Source organism: Diaphorina citri, unplaced genomic scaffold (assembly GCF_000475195.1).
Source record: "Diaphorina citri unplaced genomic scaffold, Diaci psyllid genome assembly version 1.1 scaffold759, whole genome shotgun sequence".
Taxonomy (NCBI): Eukaryota; Metazoa; Arthropoda; class Insecta; order Hemiptera; family Psyllidae; genus Diaphorina; species Diaphorina citri.
In genome coordinates this window covers 48,332-68,668 of record NW_007378192.1, presented here as the reverse complement: position 1 = coordinate 68,668, position 20,337 = coordinate 48,332, and the positions used below count along the sequence as shown (strand labels likewise).

The following is a 20,337-nucleotide window of genomic DNA, read 5'->3' as shown; positions in this document are numbered from 1 at the left end:
AGCGCTAGGTCACGGGTTTGATTCCCGCCCGGGCCGAATTTTATCCTATCCTAAACAGATATAAGGTTCATTCTCGGAATGGCTGATTTTCTCCTATATCCTGTCTTTCTCTTTTCGCTTTCTAAAAAATAGACCTTAGAGGTTACAGCTCCCTCTCTATCAAACCTCTCTAAAAACTGACAAATAAATGATTGGAAGACAAGTTATGTATCCAGCAATGATTGTTCTCAAAAGGATGTATTTCAAATAAACGTTAAAAATTTAGTTATAAACGTGTCTTTTGTTATGTTCAAATACAAATTTATTAAATGCAAGAATGTACCTAGAAGGGGGGAATTTGAAAACAAGTAAAGGTATTCATACTGAGAACTTTCATTCAAACTGCCAACATTCATTAGTAAGATGAGAGAGGGGTTTAAAAAAAGTATAAAAAAATCAATAAGTAGACAAGACAAAACAATAAAAAACAATAATATTGCAAAAATAAAAGAAACTTAAATCCTGGAATGAATATTTAAAATAATTGATTAGAGGGGCTCTGCTTTCCAACACTCCAAATATAGGAAGACTAAAGAACAGAAACAGATTGACAATGAGTTTGATAAATCTATTGTAGCTACTACATGTCTTGCTCAGCTCTAGTTTTATGTGTATGAGGAGTTGAATTTAGTGCTGGTGCCTTTATCTACTTGATTCAAATAACATGCAGTATGTTGATATTGTATCTACAACTTCACAACTCTGTAATTCCAGGTTGGCAATGATTTGATCATACAAGTTAGTGTTAAGCTTGTTTATACAGTAAAGAATTGGATAGAATTATACCAAACAGACTGCAAAGAAACAGAAACTTAAAAACTAAATAATAAACCAAGGAGGAAAAACTTTACCTAGAAAGAAGCTGATTTCAAAGAGTACCTACCAATATGATTATTAATTTAGTTATAGCAATTAATTTATGATTTCTAATCTAAATAATAATTGGTTATGATTTTACACAATTTTTTCCACTTTGAGATTCCAAGAGATTGGAAATTCTCAACAATACAGAAGGAGGTTACAAGAGTAAAAAATCAATTTCTCATCAAGATATAATTATTGAATGTACAGGAAAAATTGGAGAAATCTTCATTTCACATTTTCCATGTTGTATTGAATTTTGCTTATGAGAGTTGACCACTGTTAGCTACAACAATTTTCTTGGAGGTTTTTCCACTCTGTGAGCCCATGCTTTCCAACTTCTTCACCACATCTAACCCTTCAACAACAGAGCCGAACACAACGTGCCTGTTATCCAACCATGCTGTCTTCACGGTGGTGATGAAGAATTGAGAACCGTTGGTGTTGGGTCCAGCATTGGCCATGGAGAGGATACCTGTGAATGAGAACACAAGGAAACAATTAGCATCATAATACAACCTCATATACAGCATGTCTACACCACTTTATCTTTAGTAATAACAAATCCTTAATTATTTTTCAGCACACTGAACATAGGTTGTGTTGAACTTTTGATAACTACTATATAAATTTCAAGTACCCTTGCATAAACCATTAACTCCAGCAAACTAAGAGACTCATGAAAACAACTTGCTTGACACTAGAATGCCCGGACTTTCGTCATACCTATAATGCCCGTGAGGAGTCATTTGACTCCTGCCTATTATTTCTGTTGTGTTGCACCAATTTGAATTCAGTTTTTTTTTTTCTAACCTCTTCATTTTTTTGTTAGCTTTTCAGACATTTTAATTTTAATGAGAAAATGGGGATGGGAGATGTTGACCTTAATAGTTACTGATATCTGCATGATAGAAACTGAATATTACCTGGACCAGTGTGCTTCAGTGTGAAGTTCTCGTCTTCAAATTTGTTTCCGTAGATGGATTTGCCTCCAGTTCCATTGTGGTTGGTGAAGTCACCACCCTGGCACATGAAGTTGGGGATGACACGGTGGAAAGTGCTGTCCTTGAAGCCGAACCCTTTCTCTCCGGTGCACAGAGCTCGGAAGTTCTCAGCAGTTTTGGGTACAACATCACTTCTCAGCTGAAATGAACAGGGGTAGATTTTATTTATTTATATAATTAATTTATTTAAAGATGAATAATCATTATTGGTTCCTTTTACAACTAGTAGTGTGTTAAACTGCAGGTTTTTTTTTTTTTTTTTTTTTTTTTTTTTTTTTTTTTTTTTTTTTAAATGGGAAAATCTCCGAAAAACAGGTATTCCCAATAGCGGACACTTTTCTCTCTTGGTCAAGGAAATATTTGATTTCCTTACTTACCTTGATATGTTCTGATTCAAGATTATCATCCAGATTAGTAACCATACCCTCCTGATCTCTAGTCATCTCTAGTACTAGATCATAGAACCTCTGTCTCATTTGAGAGGAAGGGAAGAACATTTGGAAGTCATCCGAGTTCTCATGTACGTAGAGAAAGAGACTACGCTCATCTCGTTTGTACAGACTGAAACATAGAACACAAATGATTATAGAGTTCGAGTCTTATTTTAATGTGTCCGTATTTGTGTCATATTGTCATTTTTTCCAATCTTTGTGGGTTTTTCATAGATGCAACGATTTCTTTATAGATTCTCAGTTTTTTTTTCGTCTTTCTTTTACTACCAAATTCCACGATTCGTTTGCGATATCCCTGACAGCAAATTCGCAGTTTCGCAGACCTAAAGGCTTCTGGCCTTTCAGAAGCGGTGACTTTTTTCGTGACGGTCTTTCCGCAAATTCATGCTTTCTTTTCTAAATTTCCCGTAGCACATTGACTGCAGTAGATCACTGAAGTTAAGTAACGTTGCGCGTAGTCAGTAGTCAGATGGGAGACCTATACATACCTGACACTTCGCACCATGCTTGCAGTGAATAACCAATCATGTACTTGTCTACATGAACCTGGCTGTCTAATACATTTGATGCATATGTTCTCTACTTGAATGCTTTTCTCTTCAGCTCCCATGTTCACCGTTACATAGCTAGGTATCAGAATCTTGGTAGGCTCTAGCACCAACATCTGGAAACAACAAAAATTAAGGGAGTTTTGTAAGCGCTAGGTCGAGAGTTCGATTCCCACCCAGGGCGAACTTTGCCTAAAACATTAAAATTAAGCAACTCTTCCTTCGATTCGGGCCAAAAAACGTGAGCAGTTTTATTTTAAATCAACAATTTTTCCTCAAATTTGACTGTCTGTATAAATTGTGTTTGTTTCACTATAACTTTCAAACAGTATGTCTTATTTTGACGAAATCTGGCGAAAATATCCAACACATAAAGGGAATACATATTGTCGCTAGATTGTAAGTTCAATAGGGCTTTCAGTTCCCTGTAGGTATTTTTTTTATTTTTTTAGCTGTCTAATACATTTGATGCATATGTTCTCTACTTGAATGCTTTTCTCTTCAGCTCCCATGTTCACCGTTACATAGCTAGGTATCAGGATCTTGGTAGGCTCTAGCACCAACATCTGGAAAACAAAAATTAAGGGAGTTTTGCAAGCGCTAGGTCAAGGGTTCGATTCCCACCCAGGGCGAACTTTTCCTAAAACACTAAAATTAAGCAACTTTTCCTTCGATTCGGGCCAAAAAACGTGAGCAGTTTTGTTTTAAATCTTTTAAATCGACAATTTTTCCTCAAATTTGACTGTCTGTATAAATTGTGTTTGTTTCACTATAACTTTCAAACAGTACATATGTCTTATTTTGACGAAATCTGGCGAAAATATTCAACACATAAAGGGAATATTGTCGCTAGATTGTAAGTTCAATAGGGCTTTCAGTTCCCCGTAGGTATTTTTTTTTATATATATATAAATCCTTCACCATAATTCCCACTGAGGCTGACTGTTATGATTTATACTGGGTGTACTAGTTACTCACGGGGAATCGTATACAGTGTTCAACATCAGTCTTAGTAGCCTCGATGAAATGATCCATCCAGAATCCAAATATCTGCTCCTCTGGTGTTACCTTAAGGAAGGAGGACAGGATAGGAGAAAGCCGGCGGTTCCGAGAATGAACCTTATCTGTTTAGGATAAAATCCGCTAAGGGCAGGAATCGAACCCGCGACCTAGCACTTATAAGGCAGACGCGCTACCAACCAAGCTCACTAGGCTGGCACAGTTAAGTTCAGACTCACCCATTCACTCTCTGGCCGAGTGGGTATCACACTAGCCTTGCACACCTAGAGTCTTGGGTTCGATTCCCGCCAGAATCGAAGTTTCGTAGCATCCGTTGTCGATGACGAAACTTATCTATGAGTGAAATGTTCCCGATGGTGGATTTCAAATACCTGTGACAGGGAAACCAAGTATTAAGTGGATTTCAAATACCAGTGACAGGGAAAGAGAGTATTAAAGAATCTGCTGCGAATATCACACGATTTTGTAGAACATAACAAAACATAAAAGAAAAAAATTGATATAAAACAATAATAGAAAATGACTAGTTGGTTGTCTGTACCATCAGAGTAGCACAACTCTTATTGGCTGACAGAGCTAGTTAACTTACAATAACTTCGATCAGGAGGCTGGTCCATCAATCAGATTATTCGCTTGGACAGTCAAATCCCATTCACATTTTAATAATCTCTAATCGTTTACGAGATAATGGCTAAATTGGGCGAAGTATTTTCTTACCTGACGTGTAGCAACATTGTCACTCTATGTTTCTGAAATCTGTGTCCTTAGAAAAAAAATCGATTAGAAACAATAATAGAAAATGACTAGTTGGTTGTCTGTACCATCAGAGTAGCACAACTCTTATTGGCTGACAGATCTAGTTAACTTACAATAACTTCGATCAGGAGGCTGGTCCATCAATCAGATTATTCGCTTGGACAGTCAAATCCCATTCACATTTTAATAATCTCTAATCGTTTACGAGATAATGGCTAAATTGGGCGAAGTATTTTCTTACCTGACGAGTAGGGTCCATCAATCAGATTATTCGCTTGGACAGTCAAATCCCATTCACATTTTAATAATCTCTAATCGTTTACGAGATAATGGCTAAATTGAGCGAAGTATTTTCTTACCTGACATGTAGCAACATTGTCACTCTATGTTTCTGAAATCTGTGTCCTTAGCAGCGTAGAAACAAGGAAAATCTGTTAATTTTCGATTATACTTGTGGGCGGGGCAATACCTTTACTACAGGTGATATCTGGTAATATACTTTGTATTAAGGAGCGCGGTAGCGCTCCGCCCCGCCAAGTCAAGAAAGTTTGACCGTATTAACATACTTTAGGATAAATAAAGTGTAAGGATAAATAAATACAAAGTGTCTGTGTCCTTAGCAGCGTAGAAACAAGGAAAATCTGTTAATTTTCGATTATACTTGTGGGCGGGGCGATACCTTTACTACAGGTAATATCTGGTAATATACTTTGTATATTAACATACTTTAGGATAAGTAAAGTGTAAGGATAAATAAATACAAAGTGTTGTTAGCTACTGTGTCCTTAGCAGCGTAGAAACAAGGAAAATCTGTTAATTTTCGATTATACTTGTGGGCGGGGCGATACCTTTACTACAGGTAATAAGTTAAGGAAATAGTATACTCTGGAAATATCAGGTAATTTGTATATTATTAACATACTTTAGGATAAGTAAAGTGTAAGGATAAATAAATACAAAGTGTTTTTAGCTTACCAGTCAGGAGGTTTGAGTTTGAACATGCACTCGGCTGCTTGAATAGCTTTCCCATAATCTTCTGCCAGTACAGAGATCTCGAAGAATGTAGCCACATCCCAATAGTCAGTCACTGAGGATAAACTACCCTTCTTTCCAATCAGATTGTTCAGAACCATAGCTGTGAAACCACAACGTGTGTAATTATAATTATCTTACTATTGTTATTCATAAAGAAGGAAAAAAGTTGTTTTATAGAGGGAACTGTAACAATGGAGGTCTTATCGTCACAAAAACGTACAGAAAAGGAGTACAAGATAGGAGAAAGCCAGCCGTTCCGAGAAAGAACCTTATCTGTGTAAAAAAAAAATCGCCCCGGGCGGGAATCGAACCTGAAACTTGGCGCTTCCAAGGCAGGCGCTACCCTCCAAGATAATGGGAGACGTTAATGGTCACAAAAGACCTAAAAAGGAGCTTACAAAAATATGTTGTAGCAAAACGTAAGTAAGCTAGATTATAGCTTACCTATATGTTGTAGCGAAACGTAAGTAAGCTAGATTATAGCTTACCTATATGTTGTAGCGAAACGTAAGTAAGCTAAATTATAGCTTACCTATATGTTGTAGCGAAACGTAAGTAAGCTAATTAGATCACTTGGTACACTGACATCAATAACACATACTACATCCATAAGAGCCTTACTGGATAAGCTTGACTGACTGTCTGTCTCACTGACTGATCTCTTCTCTTAACTAGATAGGACCATTGCAATCAGTACTCAAGAGTGCATTTCCCTCCCGAACTACCGTGGCCGAATGGAAAAACAGCGATCTGGGATCGAACTTGTTCAATGGAACATCAAATAATAAGCATACTTATCAGAGACACAAAATATCATTCAGGAATGAGTCAACATGAGAACAACAGAAGTAACTTGTTGAAATGTTAACAATCAAAATACAAGTGTTAAAACCTCCATCATGTCATGTTTATTTATCTCAACCGATTTGCTTATTACAATTTTGTATAGATTAATTGTAGATTGTAAATTAAACCTTCAATAAAAAAAAAAAAATTCTTTTTTAACTCTGGGGCTTGAACCCAGAACCTTTTTCATGGCAAGGAAGTTCCTTATCATTGGATCAACTTTGTCCCAATAATGCCCAATGTCAGTACACAACATTATTGGTATCACAGCTTTGAATATTTTTGCTCAACTTTAGAAGAGAGAAAGTAAACCATCTCCCAGAGGATGAAAAGTAATGACTTGCAATAGAACAAATTATTGTTTTATTGCTCAGTTGTTCACCAAAAAAGGAAATTTAACAACTAGGTGGGTGGTTTGAATGTGCTCAAGTTTGCCTAATGGATATCATTGACATTGAATACCTATAAAGGGGAAATACAACTTGCTCACACAAACATGTGGTTTAAACATCTCCAGTATTCTTCCATAAGACAAGTATTATAAATAAATAAATAAGACAAGTATGTATACAGATAGTTGATGAGAAGGCATGACTCATGGCAAGGCAAGATATGAATGGAAATCTAGGGACCAAATTCTACTCAGGCCCTCTGCACTTGAACCTATATCTACATTGATTTAGAAGCTTGTCTATTATATATCAAATATCATACAGATAGTTGATGAGAAGGCATGACTCATGGCAAGATATGAATGGAAATCTAGGGACCAAATTCTACTCAGGCCCTCTGCACTTGAACCTATATCTACACTGGTTTAGAAGCTTGTCAATTATATATCAAATATCAGAGGACCTTTGATTGTAATACTGCTACACAGATTAAATTTCAGCACATGTAGGTAGGTGCTATCCCTGATATTCTTCCTATCCTACGCCAGTAGGTCAAGAAGTTCTAACCTCAAACATGAACGATTCCGGATTTTGAAATCCCTTCACAAGGACATTCCAAGGTTGAAAGACCCCTCCATGCATTATGAAGGTAATTTTCCAAAACATGAACGATTCCGGATTTTGAAATCCCTTCACAAGGACATTCCAAGGTTGAACGACCCCTCCATGCATTATGAAGGTAATTTTCCAATCTAAGAACTTCTATGGAGGCAATGGAATTGTCGGGGCTCAGGTGAGTAGATCAGCTAAGTATGAATTGTGTCCCAGATGATTTTCTTCGCCATAAATAATCGGGGGGGAAACTGTTTCAAAACATAGGTACAACACTGGAGCTCAAGGGCGCATGGGGTAATAAACAAGATGCTTGAATGCTTATATAAAGAAATAGTACGTGATCACCTAGAGTCCTAGAACCACCAACCTCCAAATCCTCATTAACCATTCCACCACTGAGGTCTAGTATCCGTGGTCAACAATGCATGAGGTAGTATCCAACAATGCAACATGGAAACAACAAGGCAACAACAACATCATCCGTGATCAACAATGCATGAGGTAGTATCCAACAATGCAACATGGAAACAACAATATCCGTGGTCAACAATGCATGAGGTAGTATCCAACAATGCAACATGGCAACAACAATATCCGTGGTCAACAATGCATGAGGTAGTATCCAACAATGCAACATGGCAACAACAACAACATCCGTGGTCAACAATGCATGAGGTAGTATCCAACAATGCAACATGGCAACAATGCAACAATGCATGATAGTAATTAACCCTTCACCTAAGAACTTCTATGGAGGCAATGGAATTGTCGGGGCTCAGGTGAGTAGATCAGCTAAGTATGAATTGTGTCCCAGATGATTTTCTTCACCATAAATAATCGGGGGGAAAACTGTTTCAAAACATAGGTACAACACCGGAGCTCAAGGGCGCATGGGGTAATAAACAAGATGATTGAATGCTTATATAAAAAAAGTACGTGATCACCTAGAGTCCTGGAACCACCAACCTCCAAATCCTCATTAACCATTCCACCACTGAGGTCGTCCGTTGAGGTAGTATCCGTGGTCAACAATGCATGAGGTAGTATCCAACAATGTAACATGGAAACAACAAGGCAACAACAACAACAATGCATGATAGTAATTAACCCTTCAATGTTCCTAGGTACCGCTCGGGACAGGCATAGCGTTCGCTGCTCAATACAAGGGTACTGGAGGAGTATGTTTCGCCCTCTATGGAGATGGTGCATCCAACCAGGGTCAAAACTTTGAAGCGTACAACATCGCTAAGCTATGGGGTATTCCGTGTATCTATGTATGTGAGAATAATGGCTATGGTATGGGAACAAGCGCTGAGAGATCTAGTGCCAGTACTGATTACTATACACGTGGTGATTATATACCAGGAATATGGGTGAGTTATGTTGTGATTGTGGCTATCCTAATCAAAAACACACCATACGGACTTTTAACTTTGACTTTTTTTTAACAAGCGTGCCGGGAGGCGCGCGAACGTCAAGAGTTCGAAGACTTCGAAGCACCGCCCGGCTTATATAAACACGATAGCCCTACACCGCTATCAGAAATACACGTGGTGATTATATACCAGGAATATGGGTGAGTTATGTTGTGATTGTGGCTATCCTAATCAAAAACACACCATACGGACTTTTCACTTTGACTTTTTTTTTAACAAGCGTGCCGGGAGGCGCGCGAACGTCAAGAGTTCGAAGACTTCGAAGCACCGCCCGGCTTATATTAACACGATAGCCCTACACCACATTCAGAAAACAAAAACCTTTTTCGACTTTTTAAAAGACATATAAGTACGAGCATTTTGATACCTATAACTTTTGGCCTCAATTTTGACGGAGTCCCGAAACCCTTTGTCTTACCTCCCAAACGGTTTGGACAAAAACCTTTTTCGACTTTTTAAAAGACATATAAGTACGAGCATTTTGAAATTTTGATACCTATAACTTTTGGTCCCAATTTTGACGGAGTCCCGAAACCCTTTGTCTTACCTCCCAAACGGTTTGGTTTTGATCGAGCCCAAATTTTCATTAAATTTGGGCTCGATTAGGCTCAAAAGAGCACCAAAAGGATTCTATCCCTGAGTTCTACAGTTTACTGAACCACTAACGAATCATTTATCTATTGTACTCATTCAGAAAACAAAAACCTTTTTCGACTTTTTAAAAGACATATAAGTACGAGCATTTTGAAATTTTGATACCTATAACTTTTGGTCCTAATTTTGACGGAGTCCCGAAATCCTTTGCCTTACCTCCCAAACGGTTTGGTTTTGACCGAGCCCAAATTTTGATTAAATTTGGGATCGATTAGGCTCAAAAGAGCACCAAAAGGATTCTATCCCTGAGTTCTACAGTTTTGACCGAGCCCAAATTTTGATTAAATTTGGGATCGATTAGGCTCAAAAGAGCACCAAAAGGATTCTATCCCTGAGTTCTACAGTTTACTGAACGACTAACGAATCATTATTTTATCTATTGTACTATCAGATTTGGATTTTTCACAACTTTTTACGTAGGAATCGACCTTTTATTCATAATTTTTACCCAACTGCAACTGCTCCATTATTTTTTTCTGAACCAGTTTTTTGCGCCTGTAGCTAAAGCCATTCATCTCCTGTTGGGTTGCACGTTGCAGCTTATCAAACTTCAAAGTACAAACTTATCCAAAACCGAACACCGCACCGGTACCTCTTTCCGAGGAGAGTCAGGAGAGATAGCTATCAGCTGATCAGAACTTCTACTTTCGGCTTCACTTTTTCTTGATGACAAGTACTTATCAACTTCACTTCCTTGGATCGTACGATCCGTTTTAAATACCGCGGGCGATTTTCATACACGTGTCCACGTGATTATCGCTGAACATAGAGGGTACCTANNNNAACAAAAACCTTTTTCGACTTTTTAAAAGACATATAAGTACGAGCATTTTGAAATTTTGATACCTATAACTTTTGGTCTCAATTTTGACGGAGTCCCGAAATCCTTTGCCTTACCTCCCGAACGGTTTGGTTTTGATCGAGCCCAAATTTTGATTAAATTTGGGCTCGATTAGGCTCAAAAGAGCACCAAAAGGATTCTATCCCTGAGTTCTACAGTTTACCTACTGAACTACTAACGAATCATTTATCTATTGTACTAAACTAACTGTCTATTTCATCAGGTGGATGGTATGGATGTCCTAGCGGTGCGTGAGGCCAGCAAGTTCGCCGTGAACTACGCCTCGTCAGGCAAGGGTCCTCTAGTTCTGGAAGTGGTCACGTATCGGTACTCAGGCCATTCCATGTCTGACCCTGGTACCTCGTACCGTACTAGAGATGAAGTACAGATAGTCAGACAGACCCGAGACCCCTCGGGACAAAACGCCCCAAAATGAAAAACTGAACGGGAAGCCGGGACACCCCCTGAAATTCGGGACTGTCCCGGCCAATTCGGGACGTCTGGCAAGCCTATCGATAATCCTAAAATCCAATGTTTACTCATCACTAGCTTCAAGGAGAAAATGCTCAACAGCGAACTGGCAACCGTGGATGAACTGAAGGTAAATTATACCTTATTCGTTTGAGGTCGTGGTTATGTACCGGGTTGGTTTTAATGTCGTGGTTATGTACCGGTTTGGGTTTAAGGTTCCGAGACCCCATCACTAGCTTCAAGGAGAAAATGCTCAACAGCGAACTGGCAACCGTGGATGAACTGAAGGTAAATTATACCTTATTCATTTGAGGTTGTGGTTATGTACCGGGTTGGGTTTAAGGTTGTGGTTATGTACCGGGTTGGGTTTAAGGTCGTGGTTATGTACCGGGTTGGGTTTAAGGTTGTGGTTATGTACCGGGTTGGGGAAGGCAAGGTTGGTAAAAATATCCCAGGGTTGTCCAACCTTTGTGCACCCGAGGGCCACAAGAGACCAAGGTAGAGAGTTGGCGGCCCGCAAAGGTAATTTCACATGTTTCATAGTCGAAAAAACACTTTCGCACATGTATGAACTACCAAACATTGATGTAATCAATCTTTAGTCCTAGAGTTCGCGGGCTTTCGCGGGCCGCCGGTTGGACAACCCTGCAATATCCTGTCTCACCTAGTCCGAGCTCATCTCAACCCGGTACATAACCACAGCCTAAAACTCAAATTGTATTTGTCAATAAAGAAGTGCTCTATTAGACAGTTAACGAAATGGGACTACTGCTCCTAAAGGTCCATCCCCACTCGTCGTGAGTTTCCTGTCTCACCTAGTCCGAGCTCATCTCAACCCGGTACATAACCACAGCCTGAAACTCAAGTTGTATTTGTCAATAAAGAATTGCTCTATTAGACTGTTAACGAAATGGGACTAGTGCTCCTAAACTGTCTCACCTAGTCCGAGCTCATCTCAACCCGGTACATAACCACAGCCTGAAACTCAAGTTGTATTTGTCAATAAAGAAGTGCTCTATTAGACAGTTAACGAAATGGGACTAGTACTTCTAAAGGTCCGTCCCCACTTGTCGTGAGTTTCATCCGATTTTTAACGAATATCCTGGGGACTAGTGCTCCTAAAGGTCCGTCCCCACTTGTCGTGAGTTTCATCCGATTTTTAACGAATATCCTGTAGGTAATGTAATTTAAATGAGTGTTCCCACTACACACGACACGATTTTTCCCCGAACGACAAGTGGGAACGGACCTTAAGCTAATAGTCGGAAGAGAGAACATTATTATTGGTAAACAGTAAGAGGGTAAACTATACCAATCATGCGCAGAAACCAAAACTCGTCGAGCATGGTACCGATCCCCAAAAAAAAATGCGTTGCGAAATCTGTCTATTATTGGTAAACAGTAAGAGGGTAAACCACACCAAATGTTTAAATGAATAACCAATTAATTAAACGTCTCAAAATGCAGAAAAAACTTCTACAAATTGACTCATAAAATTTGTACAGAGTCAAAAATAATGCGAGATTGTAAACCCAGACCCGGAGTAATAAAAATTGTCTCTCTCACGATTTCCAGAAAATTGACAACGAAATCAAAACCGAAGTGGACGTGGCTACGTACTCACCTTATCTCCACAAGTGACCACAGTATCTGACACCTCAGTGGATATGAGATCTCCCTTATGATTGACCAGGCTAGAGTTATTGGATACAATGGTAGTGAATGTTGTAATTGTTGTATTGGTACTCCGAGTATCCGGATACTCACCTTATCTCCACAAGTGACCACAGTATCCGACACCTCAGTGGATATGAGATCATCATAGAAAGGACATTTTCTCTTGAAAATTTGGACCCAATCAGGCCTTAGGGGTTCCCTCTACACTGATCCACCAGTGTTTGGGGAATTCTGTGTAGAAACATGATCCTTACAGTAATTAATAAACCTAGTAATGACAAATGAATCTATTTCCACCAACCAGTAGTTGTGGGAGATAAATGAAGACCAAGAAATAGTAATCAGTGCATCTTACCTTCTTCAATTCCATGTCCACAGCTTTAGACATCTTGACTAGAATGTGAAATTGTAAGAGTTCAAAGCGAATATTCCCAAAAAATTCAATGTAGCCTGGTGTCTTACAAACAATATATTGAAGCAGTTATTAAATAAAATCTGAATTTGTCTAAATTTGGGCAGAAATGCCAATTTTTAGCACAGATTGCCGGATTTGCCAGATTTTTTTTTTTCAAATTTCAAAAAAAATTCAAATTAGGTACTTTTGTTTACATAATCGAAAAACTCACGTTTCGATTTCGATATAAAAATCATCGATACTTGATTTCACATAGAAAAATATCGATCCCAAATTTTTAAAAAGCGCGCGAAATCAGCGAAGTGGATCATGCTTCGCTTCGCAGTTCGCTGTTCGCACTTCGCTTCAAATCTACGCACGCACGTTACGATAAATTCCATTTTTAGGTTAAGATTGAACCTCCACTCTCCTGTTTACTAAACGACAGGGCGACATCCTATGCCTACGAGCTACGAGGTAGATACCTATCAATTTTCATAGGTATTCAAATGAATAAATTTATTTACTTTCGCACTTCGCTTCAAATCTACGCACGCACGTTACGATAAATTCCATTTTTAGGTTAAGATTGAACCCACACTCTCCTGTTTACTAAACGACAGGGCGACATCCTATGCCTACGAGCTACGAGGTAGATACCTATCAATTTTCATATTCAAATGAATAAATTTACTTTCGCACTTCGCTTCAAATCTACGCACGCACGTTACGATAAATTCCATTTTTAGGTTAAGATTGAACCTCCACTCTCCTGTTTACTAAACGGCAGGGCGACATCCTATGCCTGCGAGCTACGAGGTAGATACCCTATCAATTTTCATATTCAAATGAATAAATTTAATTTCTACTTCAATTTCCCTACTCTGTCCTCTGAATTTAAAATTACTGCGCTAGGTAGGTCGCGGGTATAATTATATATATCCCGAGTGTACCTACCCTGGGAATAGAGAATTTGATAAGCTATGCGCTTGTGTTCATCATGTGCTAAGTAGCCTCGCCATAGACCACTGGTACACATTGATATCACATTGATTATATCACCTTTCTGAGAAATAAAATACAATACAAATGTCAAATGTGATTAATGAATGAACAAAGTAGGTTCTAAGTTTCAACTCGATTTTGGTTTCATTTGGTCGTCTGTTTGTTTTCTAAGTAGCCTCGCCATAGACCACTGGTACACATTGATATCACATTGATTATATCACCTTTCTGTGAAATAAAATACAATACAAATGTGATTCATGAATGAACAAAGTAAGTTCCAAGTTTTAACTCGATTTTGGTTTCATTTGGTTGTCTGTTTGTTTTACCATAACTTTCGTACGGCTTTTGTCCGATTTTGACGAAATTTGGACCGTAGGAGTGCGTTTTACATACGCTCTGTACAAAATCATACTAACAAAATGTCTAAACTTGGAATTGAAATCAATGATGATAAAATAATGGATGTCCCACTGATACCTACTGACTGTACAGAGATATACAAGTAAATAGAGGCCAGCCGAGTTAGCTTGGAGGGTAGCGCGTCTGCCTTGTAAGCGCTAGGTCGCGAGTTCGATTCCCGCCCGGAACGGATTTTATCCTAGACAGATAAGGTCCGTTTTCGGCTTCTCGGAACGGCTAGCTGGCTTTCTCCTATCTTGCCTTCCTTCTCTCTAAACTTTCAAAACGATAAGCCTTGGCCCTCTATCAAAACTAAAAAAAAGAGGTAGGAAAACTAAGTGCCTATTACATAAAAATGGAAAATGGACCAGTATATGATACTGTAAACCTGTGGCTATTTGGCTAAGTAACTGAGTCGCGAGTTCGATTCCCGCCCGGAACGGATTTTATCCTAGACAGATAAGGTTCGTTCTCGGCTTCTCGGAACGGCTAGCTGGCTTTCTCCTATCCTGTCTTCCTTCTCTCTAAACTTTCAAAACGATAAAGCCTTGGCCCTCTATCAAAACTAAAAAAAAAGAGGTAGGAAAACTAAGTACCTATTACATAAAAATGGAAAATGGACCAGTATATGATACTGTAAACCTGTGGCTATTTGGCTAAGTAACTGTAGCATTGTCTGTGCATAGGGTCTGAATTCAATAATAACAGGATGGTATTTTATTTTCTGTATAGGATAAATTATACATAATCGAAGAGGAGGGCAGTGTAAAATTGTAGGTTAAATACATTTATGAATGGAATACATGATATAGTGGGGGCACTAGCTAATGGTTAGATTTATAAACAGTTGTACTGTGAACTCCACACGACAAAAAACCGACAACCTGTACTTTCCACACGACTTCTTTTTTCTGGGAATCGAACCCGAGGTATTCTGCACCATTCACCGTGGTCGGCCATTGGTTATGGATTAGTATTTGTACTAAACTTGAAATACATTTATTTTACGTAGATGGAGGAAAGGTTAGAAAGGTAAAATTCTACGGCAGTGTGTTCCTACAGTTTACAGAAATATACAATGGGTATACAATACATCTGTAATATGTAAAGCTGAAGATTTAGGTTTAGAATGAAATGAATATTGAACTACTTAGGTACTATTAGAACTAGGAAATATGATATATTTTGCCCTCGTATTGATTTCAATATTTCTTATGTACACACCTATAGGTATCCTAGTCATTCCACGTTAGAGAATGGGTGGACGTTGTAAGTAAGTCACCCCTCCATAGGTAATAACTAATAAATCACCTTTTTATTTCTTCCATATTTCGCGGAAAATAGTCATTTTATAAAGAATTGACTCAATTGACACATTTATTAACATAAAGAAGATTTTCAACCTAATTAAAAAGAAGAAAATGTAGATTTGTCTAAGCCATGGAAATTGACTTAAAATTTCTACAACTACATACAACTTGATTTACTTCTGTAATTTCGTCACAATGGTGCGTACCAAATCATTCCATAATCAATCATTCAGCTGTAGGGGGTGGCTAGTGTTGGGGGTCTTACGTATAAAATGTCCCACATAACTTTTATTACTTCGCTCGATCAGTGCTACTTTACTACCCCCAGGTGCCGTTAGGGTGGGCTGAGATGATGGGGTGTTACCTGAGGAGAGATAGAGAGAGAGGAAATCAAGATTTGCAAGACTTTTTTTTTACTGAATACCAATATAATTGACATTGTTTGAACTAATGGTTCAGTCAACTGTATATCTCAGGATGATCTTACTCGGAAAAAGGTTTCCTACACAGTCCTCAAAGACCCAACAAGGTCCAAAAAGGTAGTGAGAAAATTACCTTAACTCTCGGCTGGCGCAGAGCAACGGTTTGTCTAATTCTGATAAAATGTTGTGAAAATGTTCAACATGTAATATTTTGTCATTAATATGTGGTCCCTAACTCCCGATTGGGCCTTGGGTAGCCCCCTTCTCCGACCTAGTTTGCCATTCAACTCATCTACCCTGCAAGTTTTTTTATCCTCAAACATTTTAGCTCTCAAAAATACGGCTTTATCGAGTATCGAACCCAGGACCCTCGTAGTACTCACCCAATGAGTTACCATTGCATCGTCTCCCTTGGAGTGTTTGTTTGCCTGAACTGACAGAACTAGAGCTAACTCCTGAGTCCGAGGACTTCTCACTGAATCCGCAGTACGAGGTGTTAGTACGGGGTGGGCCCACTGGAGTACCAGACTCACACTCTACTTCCCCTGGTACGTACTTTATTACTTGGATCTGAGAAGGAAACATACAACTGGGTTACTTCGGTTGGTACATGATGAATGATCAATTGATCATCAAAAGTCTAGCTAGGGGACGTTAAATAGGGAGAAGAATAGATTCAAATTGGTCATTACCCCTACAACGACCGTGGTGAACTGTTCTGCGCACCCTGCTGCAACACCAGTCATCAGCGCTATCACCGTCGTCGTCTTACTCCAAACCCAACCGTGACCAACTGGAGAAGAGATTGCTGTGATACAACTGGGTTACTTCGGTTGGTACATGATGAATGATCAATTGATCATCAAATGTCTAGCTAGGGGACGTTAAATAGGGAGAAGAAGAATAGCTTCAAATTAAACTGATCCCAAAAGACAAGGTAAACCTAGACCCTTGACAAATAAAGTGTGTCTGAAGGCATGTGATGTGTTCCAATCCTCTTGACCCCTAATCCTAACCAAACTAGCTAACAGGCAGTTGCAAGACCCTTGACAAATAAAGTGTGTCTGAAGGCATGTGATGTGTTCCAATCCTCTTGACCCCTAATCCTAACCAAACTAGCTAACTGGCGGTTGTTTTAAGGCTTGCTTCTACCGGCTTTGCACACAAGTTCAAAAGAATAAGGACCATTCCAGCCAGCGGCGATTGTACGTTGAATGCATAAGTTCCCAATGGTTCACTAAAGTTAAGCAACGTTACGCGTGGTTGGTATCCGGATACTCCCACAAGTGAGCAGTTTCTTTGTGTTATTATGTCACAACTTTGGTGCTCACTGCAGCATTGTAGGATTTTCCCAATATCTCAATAATTAGGCTTGCCAAATATCCAAAATGTCGATTCGGGACGCGAATCCGCGAACTCACGATGTAAGAAAAGGGTTTGATACAGGAAACTGTAACAAGAGCATTAGAGGGAACTGTAACAAGAGGGTTCAATAGAGGGAACTGTAACAAGAGCATTAGAGGGAACTGTAACAAGAGGGTTCAATAGAGGGAACTGTAGTAACACGAGGATTTGATAGAGGGGACTCTAACAACAGAGGTCTTATCGTCCCGAAGTTGAAGGAAGGATAGGAGCAAGCCAGCCGTTCCGAAAACAAACCTTTCTCTGTTTAGGAACAAACCTTATCGCCCCGGACGGGGATCGAACCCACGACCAAGCGCTTACAAGGCAGACGCGCTACCCTCCAAGCTAAGTTAGGCTGGTAACAAGAGGGTTTGATCGAGAGAACTGTAATAACGGAGGTCTTGTCGTCTGTAACAACGAAAAGAGGAGGGTAGGGTAAGAGCAAGTCAGCTGTTTCCGAGAATGAACCTTACCTCCTCAAGATAAAGTTCGCTCCGGGTGGGAATCGAACCCGCGACCTAGCGCTTACAAGGCAGACGCACTACCAACCAAGCTAACTAGTCTGGCAGGGATAAACTTCAATTAATATGTTGCACCTTCCTCACTCAAGAGATAGGCCAGCTTGGTTAGTGTGGAGGGTAGCGTGTTTGCCTGGCAAGCGTTGGGTCGCGGCTTCGATTCCCGCCCGGGCCGCCGAGCTAGGCTGATGGCTCACTGAACTGATTTTCAATTCCAGGAAGCATGTGCAGTGGGCATGCGTGCTGTCATGCGGGAGCAAGATTCCATCATATCTGCATACAGAGTGCATGGTTGGACCTATCTCATGGGAGTGTCTGTATTTGGGGTTCTATCTGAGCTGACAGGTCGCCGGACAGGTTGTGCTAAGGGCAAGGGACCTATCTCATGGGAGTGTCTGTATTTGGCGTTCTGTCTGAGCTGACTGGTCGCCGGACAGGTTGTGCTAAGGGCAAGGGAGGCTCTATGCATATGTACGCTAAGAACTTCTATGGAGGCAATGGAATTGTCGGGGCTCAGGTGAGTAGATCAGCTGAGTATGAATTGTGTCCTAGATGATTTCCTTCACCATAAATAATCGGGGGGAAAACTGTTTCAAAACATAGGTACAACACCGGAGCTCAAGTGCTCATGGGGTAATAAACAAGATGATTGAATGCTTATAAAAAATAGTACGTGATCACCTAGAGTCCTAGAACCACCAACCTCCAAATCATCATTAACCATTCCACCACTGAGGTCGTCTGTTGAGATAGTATCCGTGGTCAACAATGCATGAGGTAGTATCCAACAATGCAACATGGAAACAACAAGGCAACAACAACAACTATGCAACAATGCATGATAGTAATTAACCCTTCATTAGCCATCGTATCACCTCCCTGATGACAAACATAACATATTTTAGTAATTACTAAGTGCAAGAATTGGGAGACAACACCTACGATACAGGGACGTCCTAAAGAGACAGATTGGGGCTCAGATTGCTCCTGAAACCTGGGAGGAAGAAACAAAAGACCGAGATAGTTGGCGGAGACTCACACACGAAGCAGTCACTAACTTTGAAAACGCCCGCCTGATATCCTTAGTCTTAGGGGGACCGGGCCCCCCCTCGGGCACCCCCCCCCCTCGGCAAAATCTTGGTACGGCCCTGGATTTATGTACCTTGTACCTATTAGTTCTCTCTTTCTCTCTCTCTATTCTTTTTTTTCTTATTCCTTTAAACTTAAACTGACAGGGTTCGTCCTCCTGGGTTCGGCTGGCTTTCTTGTCCTCCTCTCTTCGATTTGGGGTCTGTTATACATCCATGCCCATCCAAGAATGGAAAAGTTTGGTCAGAAAATTTCCGCCCTGGTCGGGATGCGAGTCCAGCACCTCCGGGTTGATAGCCAGTGCTTCTGACCACTCGGTCACAGAGGTGGGCTCTTCACCTAGGTAGCGTATACTGTATACCACTCCTTATTTCCCAGATTGAAAGTTGTTTGTTTTTCTTTATGAACAAGCACTTTGCACATGCGAATTAGACCATCTCCAAGCACCTGACGTTAAATCCTAGCAGATAAATTTTTCCCTCTGATATGTATTTCGTGTTTCGTCCGTAAAAAACTCGAAGCACTGTCACGACTCTACAATCGATGTGAAATATGGGACGGCGGCCAATACCGTGTCTATTTGTGTGTCTCGCTAAACAAAGCATTCAGTTTTCAGAAAACTGTTCAAAGTGAGAGAGAATAGGGCTGGAATAGATTTTCGTATGTCAACATGTTCTGTCCGACGAAAAATGTCTGTCCAAAGCATTTGGAAAAGGTACGTACTGATGTCTAATGAGAATAACTTGGTTATGATTAAAAATTATTTTCTTAACCTATGACAATGACCTCTGATCTCAAAGTCAGTTGTCACATTGGGAGGCAGAATGGTTCGATCCCCGGCGATTGGAGCAGATTTTATTACCTTGGCAAATACAGGTAGGTCGGAGGTCGGTATGTCTGTAAGAAACTCTCAGCCTGCTTATAAACAGCTGTCAGCAGGTACAAGTAGATATACACTGGTAAACAACGTAGTATTAGGTATGTGATTGATGCCTGGAACTCTGAACGTATCTACCGTTTTCAGATGGGAACCTTGGAAGTTTCCATTATTTCCCCCTGACTTGCATACCACCAACCCTACTGCTAACTGCTGGCTGCCTACTGCTGGAGTAAAGGGACTTTTCAGTCCTATGCGAGCAGTATAAA

At 39.9% G+C, this 20,337-nt stretch overlaps 4 protein-coding genes across 4 annotated transcripts in view; 1 reads left to right on the top strand and 3 right to left on the bottom strand.

Annotated features, from left to right (window-relative positions):
• LOC103511857 (mitogen-activated protein kinase kinase kinase 15) overlaps positions 1-6,257 on the bottom strand; it is a 35,226-nt gene extending 28,969 nt beyond the window's left edge. Inside the window, exons 1-6 of the mRNA XM_026825484.1 lie at positions 6,248-6,257; positions 5,656-5,815; positions 4,222-4,295; positions 3,883-3,968; positions 2,845-3,020; positions 2,282-2,465 (exon numbers count right to left, since the gene is read on the bottom strand). Coding sequence (XP_026681285.1) covers positions 2,282-2,465; positions 2,845-3,020; positions 3,883-3,968; positions 4,222-4,295; positions 5,656-5,813 — 678 coding nt within the window. The 5' untranslated portion in view covers positions 5,814-5,815; positions 6,248-6,257. The remainder of the gene's footprint in view (positions 1-2,281; positions 2,466-2,844; positions 3,021-3,882; positions 3,969-4,221; positions 4,296-5,655; positions 5,816-6,247) is intronic.
• On the bottom strand, positions 204-2,064 carry LOC108252712 (peptidyl-prolyl cis-trans isomerase; the record flags this gene model as incomplete). Its single annotated transcript, XM_017445149.2, has 2 exons — positions 204-1,375; positions 1,827-2,064. Coding segments are annotated over 2 exons (450 nt in total), but the record flags the coding sequence as incomplete, so codon positions are not given.
• Positions 6,258-8,263: 2,006 nt separating the features above from the next.
• LOC103511856 (probable pyruvate dehydrogenase E1 component subunit alpha, mitochondrial) lies at positions 8,264-12,611 on the top strand. Its single transcript, XM_026825483.1, has 5 exons — positions 8,264-8,347; positions 8,693-8,941; positions 10,723-10,910; positions 11,040-11,100; positions 12,546-12,611. The coding sequence occupies exons 1-5, from the start codon at positions 8,264-8,266 to the stop codon at positions 12,609-12,611; spliced, it is 648 nt and encodes a 215-aa protein (XP_026681284.1).
• A 2,432-nt stretch (positions 12,612-15,043) lies between these two features.
• LOC103511855 overlaps positions 15,044-20,337 on the bottom strand; it is a 42,507-nt gene continuing 37,213 nt past the window's right edge. Inside the window, exons 19-20 of the mRNA XM_026825482.1 lie at positions 16,564-16,750; positions 15,044-16,122 (exon numbers count right to left, since the gene is read on the bottom strand). Coding sequence (XP_026681283.1) covers positions 15,980-16,122; positions 16,564-16,750 — 330 coding nt within the window. The 3' untranslated portion in view covers positions 15,044-15,979. The remainder of the gene's footprint in view (positions 16,123-16,563; positions 16,751-20,337) is intronic.

What these genes read in the sequence shown, in the direction of transcription:
- LOC103511856 (XM_026825483.1), top strand. Translation starts at nt 8,264, where the DNA reads ATGGCAACAATGCAACAATGCATGATAGTAATTAACCCTTCACCTAAG. An exon ending in ATTATATACCAGGAATATGG is followed by an intron (nt 8,942 to 10,722) that starts GTGAGTTATGTT and finishes CTATTTCATCAG; the next exon opens with GTGGATGGTATGGATGTCCT. An exon ending in GTCAGACAGACCCGAGACCC is followed by an intron (nt 10,911 to 11,039) that starts CTCGGGACAAAA and finishes CCAATGTTTACT; the next exon opens with CATCACTAGCTTCAAGGAGA.